This window comes from Strix aluco, chromosome 5 (assembly GCF_031877795.1).
Source record: "Strix aluco isolate bStrAlu1 chromosome 5, bStrAlu1.hap1, whole genome shotgun sequence".
NCBI lineage: Eukaryota > Metazoa > Chordata > Aves > Strigiformes > Strigidae > Strix > Strix aluco.
The window spans coordinates 2,592,815-2,607,411 of NC_133935.1; the positions used below are offsets into that span (position 1 = coordinate 2,592,815).

The 14,597-nt window shown below is 40.6% G+C and overlaps 1 protein-coding gene across 3 annotated transcripts in view; it reads left to right on the forward strand.

Moving 5' to 3' along the window:
- Positions 1-14,597, forward strand: part of FBLN1 (fibulin 1) — an 82,736-nt gene that overhangs the window by 42,349 nt on the left and 25,790 nt on the right. For 2 of the 3 annotated variants that reach the window (XM_074825623.1, XM_074825625.1), the window contains exons 10-14: positions 538-666; positions 1,172-1,297; positions 1,849-1,968; positions 2,801-2,932; positions 3,488-3,611. In XM_074825623.1, the coding sequence (XP_074681724.1) occupies positions 538-666; positions 1,172-1,297; positions 1,849-1,968; positions 2,801-2,932; positions 3,488-3,611 (631 nt within the window). Of the gene's footprint in view, positions 1-537; positions 667-1,171; positions 1,298-1,848; positions 1,969-2,800; positions 2,933-3,487; positions 3,612-11,455; positions 11,900-14,597 lie in introns of those variants that run through there. The other variant, XM_074825624.1, reaches the window with a different exon arrangement.

The window sequence follows — 14,597 nt, forward strand, 5'->3', positions numbered from 1 at the left end:
CTCAAATCTCCTCAACAGAGAGGTATAACACGAGGCCCACTTAATGTCCCACAGAAGCCACTCAAGTAATGTTGAAAGGCATATATGCCTTTGGCTGGCTTTTAACTAACACGGCTTCTGCAAAGAGAGGTATTTTTGCCTGTGTTTTCCATTTTTGTAAATGGCTTAACAAAGCTCTACTGACTGTGGGCCTCTGGCATCTTACACTAGCTGAAGGTCTGAGCCATGAATACTGAATGTGCATAATAAAACAATTTTACACCCGATTTCCTCCAAAGATTGTCTGATTTCCTGATTTCTTTTCCTTCCCAAGTCCATCAATAATAACAGGACACCTGAGAGATAACCTGCTTCAGTAAGAATAGTTTAGATTTGTGACTATTCTCTTGTAGAAGCTGAGAGCTAGATCAAAATCTTGCTTTCTGTTTCAAAACACTTTATAACTCCGAGGGGACACTGAAATATGTTAACATGTTGCTCTTCTCTCAAGTTGCGTGCTCAGAAGTGTGCTTTCAATCATTTCTCTCCTTTTTTTAGATGTGGATGAGTGCTCATCCTCTAATCAGCCTTGTGGAGAAGGACATGTTTGTATAAATGCCCCAGGCAATTACCGTTGTGAGTGCAAATCTGGGTATTCTTTTGATGTCATCAGTAGAACTTGTATTGGTAAGTTGCACCTATTGACTCAGATACATGCAGCCATGGCATTTTAAAAAATGATCCCGTGTAAAGAATGTTATTGCTCTCTGCATAACCTCTTTCATCTGAATGTAAAATTGACTGCTATATTATTTGTATAAATCTAATGCCGTATTAAAGAGCTGCTGATACTTCAAAGGAAGCTGTATTAGTAGTGTCAACATGTTATCTGTTACCCTGTTAAAAGGTAAGATTATGAAAGTGTGTGTAATTGTTTTCTGTGATATTTTTATATGCACCTACAGCAAAACATTCCTTTGGAAGATCAAAGCAACTTTCTTCTTTATAGATCTAATTCAATTATGCACTGAGCTGCTTCTAAAAGAGCATTTTGAGCAAGTCCTTCCCTCTCTAGTGTGAAATTCAGATCTGGAAAATAAAAATCAAACTTTTATGACCACGTTCTCGTCCAGACTACTACTGCAGTGAAGCCAGCCAAGACATAGACCTCTCTCTCTGTTTATCATTGCAGATATCAATGAATGCAGACGCTACCCGGGCCGCCTTTGTGCTCACAAGTGTGAGAATACTCCTGGTTCCTATTACTGCACTTGTACTATGGGATTCAAACTTTCAACTGATGGCAGGTCATGTGAAGGTACAGCTGTCATATACTTTGGCTATATAGTGTGAGATACAGCTCATTGGTTTGTTTGTTTTGTTTTTTTTTTATTTCCATTTGATTTTAGCTTGTAAGACTGCACTGGAATGGCATGAGAAATCAACCCAGCAACGGTCTCTTTGACTGCATGAATGCTGTTATGATTAATCAAGGCCACTGTAGCCCACAGTTCAAATATATTGCCCTGAGGCTGGATCGTGCAGAGGTGTATGGGTCTGCATTTACTGCATTTTGAAGGCTGATTCAATTAGATCAGGTTGAAGACCTTCCAAACCAGCCTTGCTGATATCCAGACATAAAAATGCAAGTGTGGTCCTAAAGACTCCCTCCAAGTCACACACCTATCCTGCCAGACCCTGTTGAGAGTAATACCCCCAAAGCCCACTATTTCCAGCTTACTCAGTGACATGCGTACCATCCTTTTTTAATTAAAAAAATTGTCTTCCGAACTTTTGTCTTAGTCCTGTAATAGGAATGATGAATAGAGCAAGAAGTTTGGGCTTCAGGTATATAATTTTGCATTTCAGATTTAAATGAGTGTGAGAGCAGCCCCTGTAGTCAAGAGTGTGCCAATGTGTATGGCTCCTATCAGTGCTACTGCCGCCGTGGCTTTCAGCTTAGTGACATAGATGGCATTTCATGTGAAGGTAAGCTTTTTCATTTTGCAGACAGAGGACGAGCAAGCATCTCTTATTCTCACCATAATGTACATGAACAATCCCATGTACCTGTAATTGTTGCATTTTAACATTTGATTGTCTTTGGTATTTTCCTGTGAAACTATGAAACTGTATTTAATGAAGGTCTCCCACCCATGTGCTAGTCTAGAAATATCTTTGCTTGTGTGGTGTCAGTTTTGCTGTTTACACTGAGTTGTAGCTTGGCCTCCTTCTGTAACTTGCCAGAAACGTTTGGGTTTTTTTACCTGAGGAACTGACAAAATTTATAGTCTTCAGCAAGTGAAGATACAAACACATTTATATGTTGTATATGTAATATATAATATTACTAGGTAGTATTTTATATATCCTCTTTTTGTGGCTGGATCTGAAGTAATGTGTAAGTAGGTTCTCCTCAAATACAAAGAGGATGCGGGTGTGACAAGATCCTGAATTTGGACTCAAGTCTTCAGGATTTACTAGACAGTAGGACACCTCATCTCGATTTCCTTTTTGTAAGAACAAGGATAAAACTAATCCTCTCCCTCCCTTTTGTAAAGTACGATGATACATGACACTGTAAAGTGCTTGCTCTTATCCATTTGCTTTATCTCTTGGGCCCTTATATTGCTTTTAATTTTCTTCACACCTCCATTTATTCCTGACAGCCTTTATTGACTAGACCCACACCTATCTGATGATCTTTTTCCTTGCCCAGCAATGAGAATCATGAAATTGTGTTTGGAGCTCACAGTGGGAACACTGTACTTGGTTGAATGTCCTGAACACATAGTAAGTTAGTGGTGTTTTCTTCTTGCAGATATTGATGAATGTGCTTTACCTACTGGAGGACATATCTGTTCCTTTCGATGTATTAATATTCCCGGGAGCTTTCAATGTACTTGTCCCTCCACTGGTTACAGGTTGGCACCCAATGCACGCAACTGCCAAGGTGAGTTCAAGAACTGCAGGGAGACCTAACTGGATTGTGGACTTTGGAAAAGTTCTAGCAAGTTTTTGTGTTTAAAAAAATGCCTTTCCTACAACATTGTAGGTAAAGCAGTAAACATCAGCTTGAAATCTGAAGAAACCAGTATTTTATAATAAATATACAGGAAATTTCTCTTATAAACTGTAGAATGCAGTAGAGTATACTTTTATAACTTTATTAAAGAATTATAAAAAATTCTGAAGATGAAGATTCCCACTGTGAAATGCTATGAGTTAGTTTAGCCATTAAAAGTAAATACCATGCTGTAAATATTTCAGCAAATATTTAGGTCTTGTCCACTTAGTGGCACTGCTGTTCTTCCTTTTCCTGTCCTTGCCTGTTGTTTGGGTTAGTTTTCTTCTTTTTTGTTCCCCTGCTCTCCCCTTCCAATCCTGTAATAACATTTAATTGCACGCCATGTTCTGTAGTACCTAATATGTGATACGTTCATCATCTGGCACCTGCAAGTAGAGGAAAGGCACGTGTTTAATCCACTCACCTTTTTCCATTTGGCAGATATTGATGAGTGTGTTGCAGAAAGCCACAACTGCTCTTTCAATGAGACCTGCTTTAACATCCAGGGAGGCTTTCGCTGTCTGTCTTTGGAATGTCCAGAAAATTACCGCAAGTCAGGAGATACGTAAGTGCTTTATTTTTCAAGGTTGAACAGTTTTTTGGAGACGTGATCTCCTTAGTGCCGACTTAAATACATAACGGATTCGGGCAAATATGTATTTTGTTGGTAGGCCTACCCTGTGGTTTGCACACACAGGTCTGGTCCCTTTCTCATGCTCCTGAGTCTGAGAAAAAGTTACTCCCTTAAAAAATGCCCTGTGTCAGTGGTTTGTGTCATAATGTTCTCTAGAGCCATAAGCAGATGTTCTCTCTGGCTACCTCGCAGGCACCCTGTTAGGAGGGTTACATTTGGCTTCCAAATTCTGTCTTTTATTTCCTTTCACACATAGTCTTTCCTTACTTTCACTTCAGTGAAAGAGTTCTTTTTAGCTCCCACTCTGAATTCTTACCAGTTCTGTTGCAAAGCACTGCGAGAATGTCTGATTTTTTAGTACCATTTCACCCCTGTTAAAAAAGCTGTGAATCCTAGCAAGGGTGGTATGTTAGCTGCTGCTCATATTTGTGTCTCAACCTAGCTCAGAGAAAGTCTGTGCATTCTGGTGTTGGAAATACGAGACAGCTTTGGGAGGAGGGGCAGCTGGCAGCTCATTTATACCCATCAAATGGTGCTAAGCAAAGTGGAGAAGTTGGGGCGAAATTTCAGCCGCGTAGCCAGAGTTTATGGCTGCTTTTCCTTCCGCCCCGTGGCTTTATGGCCACCCTGTGCTCCAGTGATTCTTCCAAAGGCTGCTCCACGGTCCCCCCCCAGGTGCCCCGTACCCAGGTAAGTGTCTGCTCCATCAGCTAGGGAGGAAAGCTGAGAAATCACATTTCTCATCAGCCTGCTATTGCTTTTCACAGTCACTGTTCATATGGCCACCATCTTTTAGATTAAACTGAGTACTCTGTGCTGCCTCTGTAGAATGAAGGTAATGCTGATCATCAGAGGGACTTTGGGCAGATTAGTTAGCTTCCATTTAAACCTTCATCTGTGAAATGCCGTACAGGTGGCACAGCAGTTATATTTGATCAGAATGCTGTAGAGGGAGTTCGTCATATAAACCCAGGTATTTATAAAATATGCTTGTGTTCTGAGAAGTGTCAATAGTAATTAAATTTTTAGTTATATTTGTCACATCAATAAACAAGCAGTGCCTCGTGATGCAGATGTTCTCTTTATTTTCAATATTGTGGGTTCATATGTATACTAATTCAAAAAAAGTCATTTGCAATGAGCCACTAAGCAGAATCAGCAGATTTCCACTCTTCTGGACATACCTGAGTTGCAAAGTTCAGTTTATAAATACACATCGCACACACACAGTCTACTTCATCTTCTTTCTTACCTATATTTTTATGCATGTGTTGAAATTAATGGCTGTTTGAGATGGAGGGGATCTTTTGGGGAAGTAGTAGAATGTCTGAATTGTTTTGCTGTGTCTGGGTTGTTGGGGCCCTGTAATGGCTTACTCTGCCTAACTCAGACTCATAGGGAGAGATTCTTCTGATGTGCTAGGGCTATAATTAGGCTATGAGTCAGACACAAATCCTGTAGCTGCTCAGTGAAGTTCTAATTATTTTAATTCCTTGAGTTATTATCTTGTTGGATTTATTAGGTTTTTCCCCTCTCAACAGCTACAGACACAGTTACTAAATTTATTGTCAAAAATGTGTTTGCATAAACCAAAGAGATTATGAGTTCATTGTCTTTATTGCAAAAAGTCCAAGTTAGTTCAGTGGGGAGGTAGGAACTCTCGTACTTAGCCAGCATACGAGTATTATACCAACATGCCAGAATCAGGGTTTGTGTGTTGAGTTGACTTGTGCCCACTGGGGAACAGTTTCGTAAGACAGCTATTTAATGCCCTTTTTACATCTGATTTATGTACTCTTGAATCATTTTTTTTGGCATATATAACCCAACGTACCTGATAGCCTGCATATCTTCATTAGCTTTTGCATGATAATGACATTAAATGACTTTTTCACTCAACCTTGTGCCAGGACTCTAAAATCAAAATAGTTGGCTTCTCATAACAGCGCATCTATTACAGATACCATTTTCCTCTCCTTTTTATTCAAAACACATTCCAGTTTCACCAACTTGGCACGTCATAAGAAAGACAACACGTTTTCCATTACCATCAAGTTGGCACCTCATGGGATTTTTTACCCTGTTCTCCAGTATTTTCTTTGGAACAGCTGTAATTTAATAGGCTTCCGTCATGCAAATCCAAGTTTGTTTGTTCTTATTTTTCCTTAAAATCCTTACGTATAGGCAACAGCCTTCAGAAGCTTCCTTACCTGATCTCTAAAGCAGAGATTTTTGCATGGTGGCTGTTGCAGTGGTGATTGTCATCAAGTGAAGTAATCGCAGGATCATCCCATGCTACGTGCTGAAAGCTCTGGATGCTGTATAGATACCCTGAGCTTCAGGAGGAAACAGCCTGTGTAACCTTCCCCCAAGACTAGCAAAGTGCCTGGCATGGTCTCATCCTTAATGGTAACCATTTCATTGAAGGTCTTATCTCTTTTGCTTAAATTCTGCTTTTTTTTTTTTTTTTTTTCTTGATCAGCCTATAGGCTTGGTATTTTTCCAAGGATAATTAAGATCTACTGCTACTCACAATAGGACTTAAGTTGCTGTACTGCCTTGCCAAACACTTTTTGTTTCAAATTGCATAACAATTAAATTCTCTTTATGTGACACTGAAGTCTAACATTTGTAATATTTAAGCCAAGAAAAATAGTAGAAAAGATAAAGAAGCTGTTACGGAGGTGTGTCAGAAATGTGTACTGCACTGAGCCAGATTGGGAAATAGTTTTATATTCTAGACATGTCTGTGTGTTATTAAGGTTGTCGGTCGCTTCTCATTAGTAGGACCTGTTTTTAACTGCTTAGAATTTTGCCAAAACATAACCAACGGCTGAAATGTTACATGCCAGGTGTCTGACTGAGGCTCAAGTTTTGGCAAATTTCAGACAAAGCAGTTCACTCATTTCCAAGAACAATGATAGGGAGGAACAGATTGTTTTGTGTGTTCAAGATATTTTGGTGATTTTTTTTTTTTTCTTTTAACAGTTTGATATCATGTTTTGGAGCAGAAACCTGAAGTTTGTTAGGAGATCACTTTTGCGCTTTTTGTCATCCTTACCAGAAACCTCTGAACCTTCTGAAATTATGAACTTTGTACAATTGCATTTAGTCTTTTTTCATAAACCTTAGGAAATTAGGACCTTTAATGGGTAATCTTAATCCGCCCGTGTATGCCAAAACAGAGTCAGGTCTACCTGGAATATTTCTGAGAGTTGTTTAACTTTTGCTTCAAATCCATGAATGATAAGGATTTCATAGCCTCAGTGGCAATCTTTCTTTGTGTTTGACTGTCTTCTTCAGTGCAATTTAATTCTTCCTACCAGTAGAGGGGTCTTTCTTTTTTAGCAACAAACAATTCTTTTCTGATTTAGCAAACCTGAGCTTCTTGTAGCTCTTTAAAGCAGTCAGAAATGTGCAGGTAGTGACTCTAGAGACTGTTCCCACATACAGCCACTGGAAGGAAGCCCAGTCTTGGGGGAATGTCACCTTCTATTTGTCCTGGGCCAGGTGCTGCCAGCCCAGACAACCCCAGAGCCTGTTTTTCCCGTGCTTTCACCCAGACTCCATGGATAAGAAAGCTGTTTCTGGCATGGGTGAGAGAAAAGCTGACTCGTAAGAAGGAAAGGCAGACTTAGGGATAAGGAGTCTGAATGTAGGGAGGGAAGGATCTGAAGGTATGACCAGGTGAGGAGAATGAATCTGGGAGATACTTGAGGGGTAGAAGGTAAAATTGGGTAAAAGAATTTAGAGACAAGGGGGAAACCAACCACAGGACCTGGGCGCTTATGTTTAAGGGTGATTGATGCTAGGTTTGGATGAAGAGCATCAGAGCAAGGAATAATTTGGGATGGCTGCACAAAGATGCTGAGGGAAGGGGTGTATGCTTTGGGACTAGGGCTGTCAGGTAGGAACGGAGGAGAGGATGGAGCAAGAAGAGGAGGATTGGCACTGGCTGAGTAGATAGTCCTGATCTCATGTTTGAGTGAGCAGGAAGGGCAGTAGGCAAGGAAAGGGGATAGCAAGAAGCAGCTAGGTTGGGAAAGACAGATGAAGGAGATGAGGATAGGAATAAAGGCTCAGCACTGAGGGCAAAATGAAGATGGGTCTGTCTCTTCTGTAGCTTGAAAACTCCCTGAGGCTTTCCAGCTCCAGGTGGGAGGAACATGCAGAGTATTTGTCCATCCTGACTACTGGATACTGTATTTCTGCCTGAGCCTGAAGTGGAACTCCAGATTCTCCTCTGGTTAAGAAATATCTCTGAAAACCAACCATCAGTTGGTTTCATTCCCTTTAAGTTCTGGTCTGTTCAAGACAAAACCCACCTTCCCTACGCAGCTGCTCTCTTAACATAAATGTAGAGGTCCGTGGTGTGCTGACGGCTCCTCTGGGCCTCAAGGTGTGGTGCAACCTGCTGAAAGCAAATCCACCCCAATGACAGCATGAGCAAGTGCCTTTGTAGTGGGGTATATTCTAGGAGGCCCGGAAGATTGTTACAGCTCTGGAAATCAACAGGGTTGAATTTCAGAGATGTGTAGTGTACGGTTTAGTAATAATACTTGGTTAGTCATTCAGCATGGTTCCCCTGTAGGAAGTAAATTGCAAAGCCATAAATTCTGATAAAAAGTTATTTTCCCTTCAGTGTAGGAGGAATTGTTGTATACCACTCAATTCCTTTGGGCACAATGGGAGAAATTGCCTCTGTACCACGTGAAAACCAGGCTCAGAAATTAACAGGAGGGAAGGCAGAAAATATTTTCTCCTCATTTCTCTGTTAGGAAATGTTGTATTCATTATCTAAAATGGAATCTCTCTAGTTTTGGTAGTTTTATTTTCCTTTATGAGTAACCAGTGTTTGATAGATGAAATTCAAACTCTGAGTGATTCTTTTAAAGCAGTATTTCAGCCACATAAATAAACCTAAGAGAGCAGAGTAGTAAGTGAGCTAAAATAATCAGGAACGAATTCAGGAATAAGCATTTAGCAGCATTATATGCTTATTTTTCTAGCCCACCAGCCTAATTGCAGAGGCTTGCAAAGATGTATTACGAAACTGCCTCACTGCAAAGCTGTGCATGTTTTCCTTGAGCTCTCTGTTGGGTTTCTCTGGTAGCATCTTGCTGCCTCCTCAGCACGGTCCCCCCCGTGCTCTCTCCCACAGCGACACGACGTGGTGGCCGCGTTCGGTGGCTCTGTGGCCTCCGTCCTGAGGTGCCACGGAGCCGCAGCAGCACCTGGGGGCTGGGGCTGCTCGCTCGCCTGCAGTAGGGTGTTGGATTCCCCCTGCCGTATGATTTTCTTCTGCTCACTGAAGGGAAGCATTTAAATAAGTCCTAGAGAGTACACTGGGATTTAAATGCTCGGTGCTTATTGCCTTTGTGGTGCATGACCCCAGAATGAACTCTGGTCCTTGAAAGCAATAATATTTGCTATCTCTCCTTTGTGGTTATTTGATGGAACAATTAGTGCACATTAACTAGACCTATAGTGAAATGTGCAGTGTGTAGTGTGCACCACCAAAGAATAAGATAAAAGATGATGAATTTTGAATAATTCTAGCTCCTAGCTGCAGGCACATCTGTCTCCACAAATAACTTTCTGAATCAGCAGAATGTCCTTTCTCAAATCTTAGAAAGCTGGGAGCTTTGGTTTTTTGTCCTCTTAAAAAAATCTGACTATTATTTTAAAATGTATTTTACTTTTATAAAAGAACACATCAGGGCATCTTTATGAGCGTGTAAGTGCTCATGAGCATGTACACGCTTCCAAAAAGATTTACATGAAGAAAACATTTCCAACTAAGAAATTAACTGGCTTCACTTGCTTCCTGGTTTCAGCAAAACCAAGTAGCCTCATTATTTCAACAAAATTAAGTAATTCTCTTTAGCCGAGTTACCGATGACATTTCAGAAAAAAATGCAGAACTCACTATACCTGAAAATATTCCAAGAGTATCCATACCTAATTAGCCGGCCATCCTGTGAAGACTTGTGCGTGCTCTTTACACACATGAATAAAATTAAGAACGCATTTCAGTCTTCAAAGAATTGCTTTGTACTTTCATTTGCAAGTGGTATTAAAAGAAAACATAGAACACGTCAACTGAAGAACTGAGGGTGCTTTTGCTACTCTTTTTGAAAATACTTATTTTGTGTATAATGAGGAGTTCCTGGAATTCAGGTCACCATGCACTGGCAACAAAGTGGGGCTTGCTTATGAGCCACAGCTCTGTTGATACCAGATACTGCTGATAGGTGCTCTGTTCTATATGTCAAAATAAAATAAATGGGCACTCAAATTTCCTTGAGGTAGTAAGAAGCAAACCATGGTTCATGCTGGAGCATTTCTTAGTGAAGAATTGAATAAATAGTTTAGGTTCCAAAACATCAGCCTGTGGACTGAATATTGCTTTTGAGTGGATAGACTCTTGTACAGAATTTAATTGATTCATAGTTGCGCATGAGGCAAGTTTGGAGCTAAATACACAACCTGATCACCTCCAAATTTTGGGAAGTCAACATCCAACTGAGCTCAGCATGTCTACCTTTACTTCTGTGCACCTGTCTGAGAGGGTGTTCGGAAACCAACTTGAATGTGGCGATTTGGGCATATCTTTAATCTGAAATTCATATAAACTTTCCTTGCATGCAGTTCTTTAAACACTTCTCAAACCCACAAGGTATCATGACATGTCAGATCTTCATTAATGTGCTGGTAAACTACAACATTCTTTAATAGCAGTGACTTTAATGCCCATACCTGTCTGTGCCGTATTTTACGGGACAAACTTCACTTCTCTCAGTAACAGAAGGGGAGGAGATTGCTCCCTCCATGCAGATCATGATTTCTAGAGCTGACGGTCGTTGTTCACTTTCAGCCTGTGTGGGTGATTCTTCCTAGTTCTCTGGATTTTTCACTGTAATGCGGTGCCTAGGTAAGGGAAGGAAAGAGGGCAACTTTCTCATTCAGCAGCATCATTCCTGTGACTCAGGGCTGCGTAAGAGTGTACTGAAATGTGTAGGGCACATGCTGGAGTCATCAGGCTGTTGGATCTTGTTTTCAGTGCTTGCCTAGATGGGTGTTAGACTGACTCAGGTTGGTTCTCCTGGTAGCACAGAGAAATACTGTGCCACTTCAGGAGGAAGAAGGTTTGTCTTCAAAGCAAATAAACCTTAACATATGGGCAGTGTTGGAAATAAGTCTTACATTCCTCTGTATGCTGTCAGGTGATGAACACAGGTAGTGCAGTATCTGAAGTGCCTCTTCTCTTCAGAAGGACCAACTCCTTATACAGTTGTGGTTTTTAGAATACTTTGCTCAGTCTTAACATCCAGCCAGACATCCCAAGTAGGACACAATCAACTCACTAACTAGTATCTCTTCCTTTATTTAACATATGTCCAATCAACAAAAGAATAAAACTTGGGGAGGGGGATAAAAAAAAGCCAGTGTTCCCCCTAGGAAGAGCTTAGCTGATCTAAATGCAACTAAAGTCTCACTCACGCTGAGGTGCCAGCCTCAATCCGTCTGTGCGTGCAAAGAAAGGGCAACACTTCTGAAAGTGGCAACGCTTCTCCAAAATCACCAACTACACCCAAGTTCATCCTTATTTAATAAATGTCCATTTGCAATTTGACTGAGGTGCCAGGCTGAAGAACGGATACAGTATACAAGTCAACATATCTTTTCCCACCCCCACTGCACTTGCTCTCCTATCACGCTTGCTAAATGTGCGCTAATCTTCCTCTTGTCTTGTGTTCTCACTTTTCTTGCAGTCGCTGTGAGCGCTTGCCTTGTAATGAAAATAAGGAGTGCCAGAGCCTGCCTCTGAGAATAACCTACTATCACCTCTCTTTTCCTACCAACATTCAAGTACCCACCGACATTTTCCGCATGGGCCCTTCCAATGCTGTCCCTGGGGATAAAATTCTGCTGTCCATCATCAGCGGGAACCAGGAGGGTTTTTTCACCACAAAAAAAGTGAACAACCACAGTGGCATTGTGGTCATGCAGCGGCAAATCACAGAGCCCAGAGACCTTCTTCTGACAATTCAAATGCAACTTACCCGCCATGGAACTGTCAACACATTTATTGCCAAACTTTTTATCTTTGTCTCTGCACAACTTTGATCCCTAACTTACAGGCATCATTGGCTATTTTTTCTCTTCTAAGAATAGCGCTTTTTTTCCCAATTTTAATAAAGTTTTAGTTCATCTGTTGCATGCTGCACTTGCATTTTATTTGCCATCATCATTACGGTTCTCCACTTTCCGCTGTCGCTGAACGTCTCACTTTGGAGAGATTCTTATGTGTACCCTGCATCATTATAAAAAGCAGAAATTGGTGTCCAAGAGCTTATTATCTGAATATACCGAGGACTAAAAACTATCAATTTACTTCACACAGTAGTGGACTTGGTCTCATTTGATGATACACAGCTGCATATGTTTAGGTCTAAATTGTCAAAACAAAATAGGTACATAATTTGAGCTGTCTCAACTGGACGTCTTTAGAGAGTTTCATCAGTTCTGGGGCAAACACTGTGAATTTTCTGAAAATCTATTCAAAAGACATAACTTAGGCCCTTAGGACCTCAGAGGTGCCCCAGCACACAAGTCACTTTGAAAGCGTGGAGCCAGATTCTCAAGCTGTGCTAGTTATCATGGCTCTGTGGTAGCCAGTGAGCTTGTGCTGATTTCCACCAGCTACAGATCCCACCTCTAACTTTTAAGGAAGGTACAAACGAGAATCTTCTCTGAAGAACATCTATTTCAGAGATTTTTCATCTTCCTTTCTGTGGAATTCCCGCTGAATTGAAAAACTAATGGTGAGAAAACAGCAATGAACTTCCTAACAGCTTTCAGCTAGTAGCAGAGAGCTCCTTTCTGATTCACAGGCTATATCCTGAGATGTGTCTGCATTTGAAAAAGATAGTTAATTGGTCTCATAACATTTTTGTCTCTCCAACTTCCATATCAAAGCTGATACATTTTTAACTGTAAAGACTTTGCCCACCACGACCACCACCAAAAAAACCAACCAAACCCTAGCAGCCGTGAAAGGTCAGCCAGAATTCCAATATACAAATCTTTCTTCCTTTACTTCTACAAATTTCTTCCTTTCCCTCTATGCAATCAAGAACAGTGTAGGCAATACGACTGGAATTTCTTTGGAATTCTTTTGTTTTGTGAGCTGGAAAAGGATTTATTTTACTCTTCAGTCCTTGTATTGATAAATTTTAAAAGCTCAATCCCAGAGGTATGATCTAGAAATTGTTGTTTTATACCATTCTGGGCTCACATAGGCAGAACAGTCAGTCTGTAGCTGAATGAGGAATAATCCATGTGAATGCACATATTAAAAAAAAATGCTTCACTATGTAAATACAGACAGCACAGGCAAGGTGCAAGGTTAGAAACTGGGAACCTTCTAAACCAAGATCACAAGCCTTAGTCACTTAACACAAGGGATTGCTCTATTAGCTGTAAGCTGCGAGCTCTCAGGCCCATCATCAGCCAAGGACTAGACTGGGGCATGATTGCAGCACTCTGCCAGAGCATTACATGTTCCCTAAGGCAAAGTTTATCCCAGCTGGCTGACAGGAGTTCAAGTCTCACGAGGAATGCCAATGTTTAATAAGTCTGTTGACACATACTTATAAAGCTGCCAGAAGTTGCCAGTGGGGATAGAGTCCCAGCTTTCAATATTGAAAGCACAAGCCTGTGCTGCTTGAGCTAATGGGGTTTCTTACCGCCACAGAAGATGCTTGTATATAAAAGCCCTCTGGCTACCAGTTCATTATGAGGCCATAATTAAGTGGGATAAAGATTCAAAAATAAATTTCATTTTTGCAAGCATTAATATATATTTGTTTGGCAGGAAAAGAAGGGAGTGTGAGAATTTGGCCCTCAGTATTGTAAAATGCTGCCATATTAATTGCATTCAGCAAGTAATTCAAGAACACAGAGCTCAGATTCTGCTGTATAGGATGCTTTAATGCTGCGGTGTAGTGAGAACTTTCAAGAACATGCATGTAATTATGCAGTGCCATTTATGTGTGTGGTTCTTTCCAAATGAAAATGAAATCATGGCTCCTGGTCCAAAGAACTTACTAATTGAATCCTATAGCGAATATGAAAACGAATGACACCAGGAACCAAGAAGAAAGAAAAAATTATATTCAGGAAAGGATCATTTGCAAAATAACCAGAGCAACTGAATGGTTTCTTAACTTTTTTCTCTTTTAAATGAAAAAGGCCTGGAGGAGGTACCAGCTCCAAAGCTGCATTTTTTGTTAGAGGGGGAAAACCTGAAGGAAAGATTTGACTAAAGAAAGTTCTCAGCACTTAGGAAGAAACTTTTGTCAGTCACAGTCTCCACTATAATAGGACATGAGCAGAAAGGAAAACGTCAGCTAATCAGAAGATCAAGTGCAAAGATGATGTGTAAGGATAAAATAAAAAGTATTTTGAGATCAGAGTGCATCATTAATAGCAAATATCAGGATTTGAAATAGATGCTAGTTGTCAAAGAAATTACTCCAGAAGATGCCTAGAGATGTGCCGTCAAAGCAGCGAGAGAACAAAGTGTTACCAGCTGCACTTTGGATGTGCTGAAGCAATTAGCAGGGATATCAAAAGAAAGGAGATCAGAGAATGAATATTTAGGGGCAAATGAAAGCACAAACTCAAGTTTAGCAGCGTGGACAGAGCGTGCAAAAAGAAATGGTTGTAGGATTTCTAAGAGGAGAGAGAAACAGTGCAAAGGAATAGAGCTGACACAAATGTTTATCTGTCACGTGTATGGTTACAGGGTGGAGGATCTAGAAGCCAGTTTTACTAACACAAATCACTTGTGATCATTGTGATCCTCCGTTTCTGTATGCAGCGTACCTAATTCATGTCAGAACACTTTAC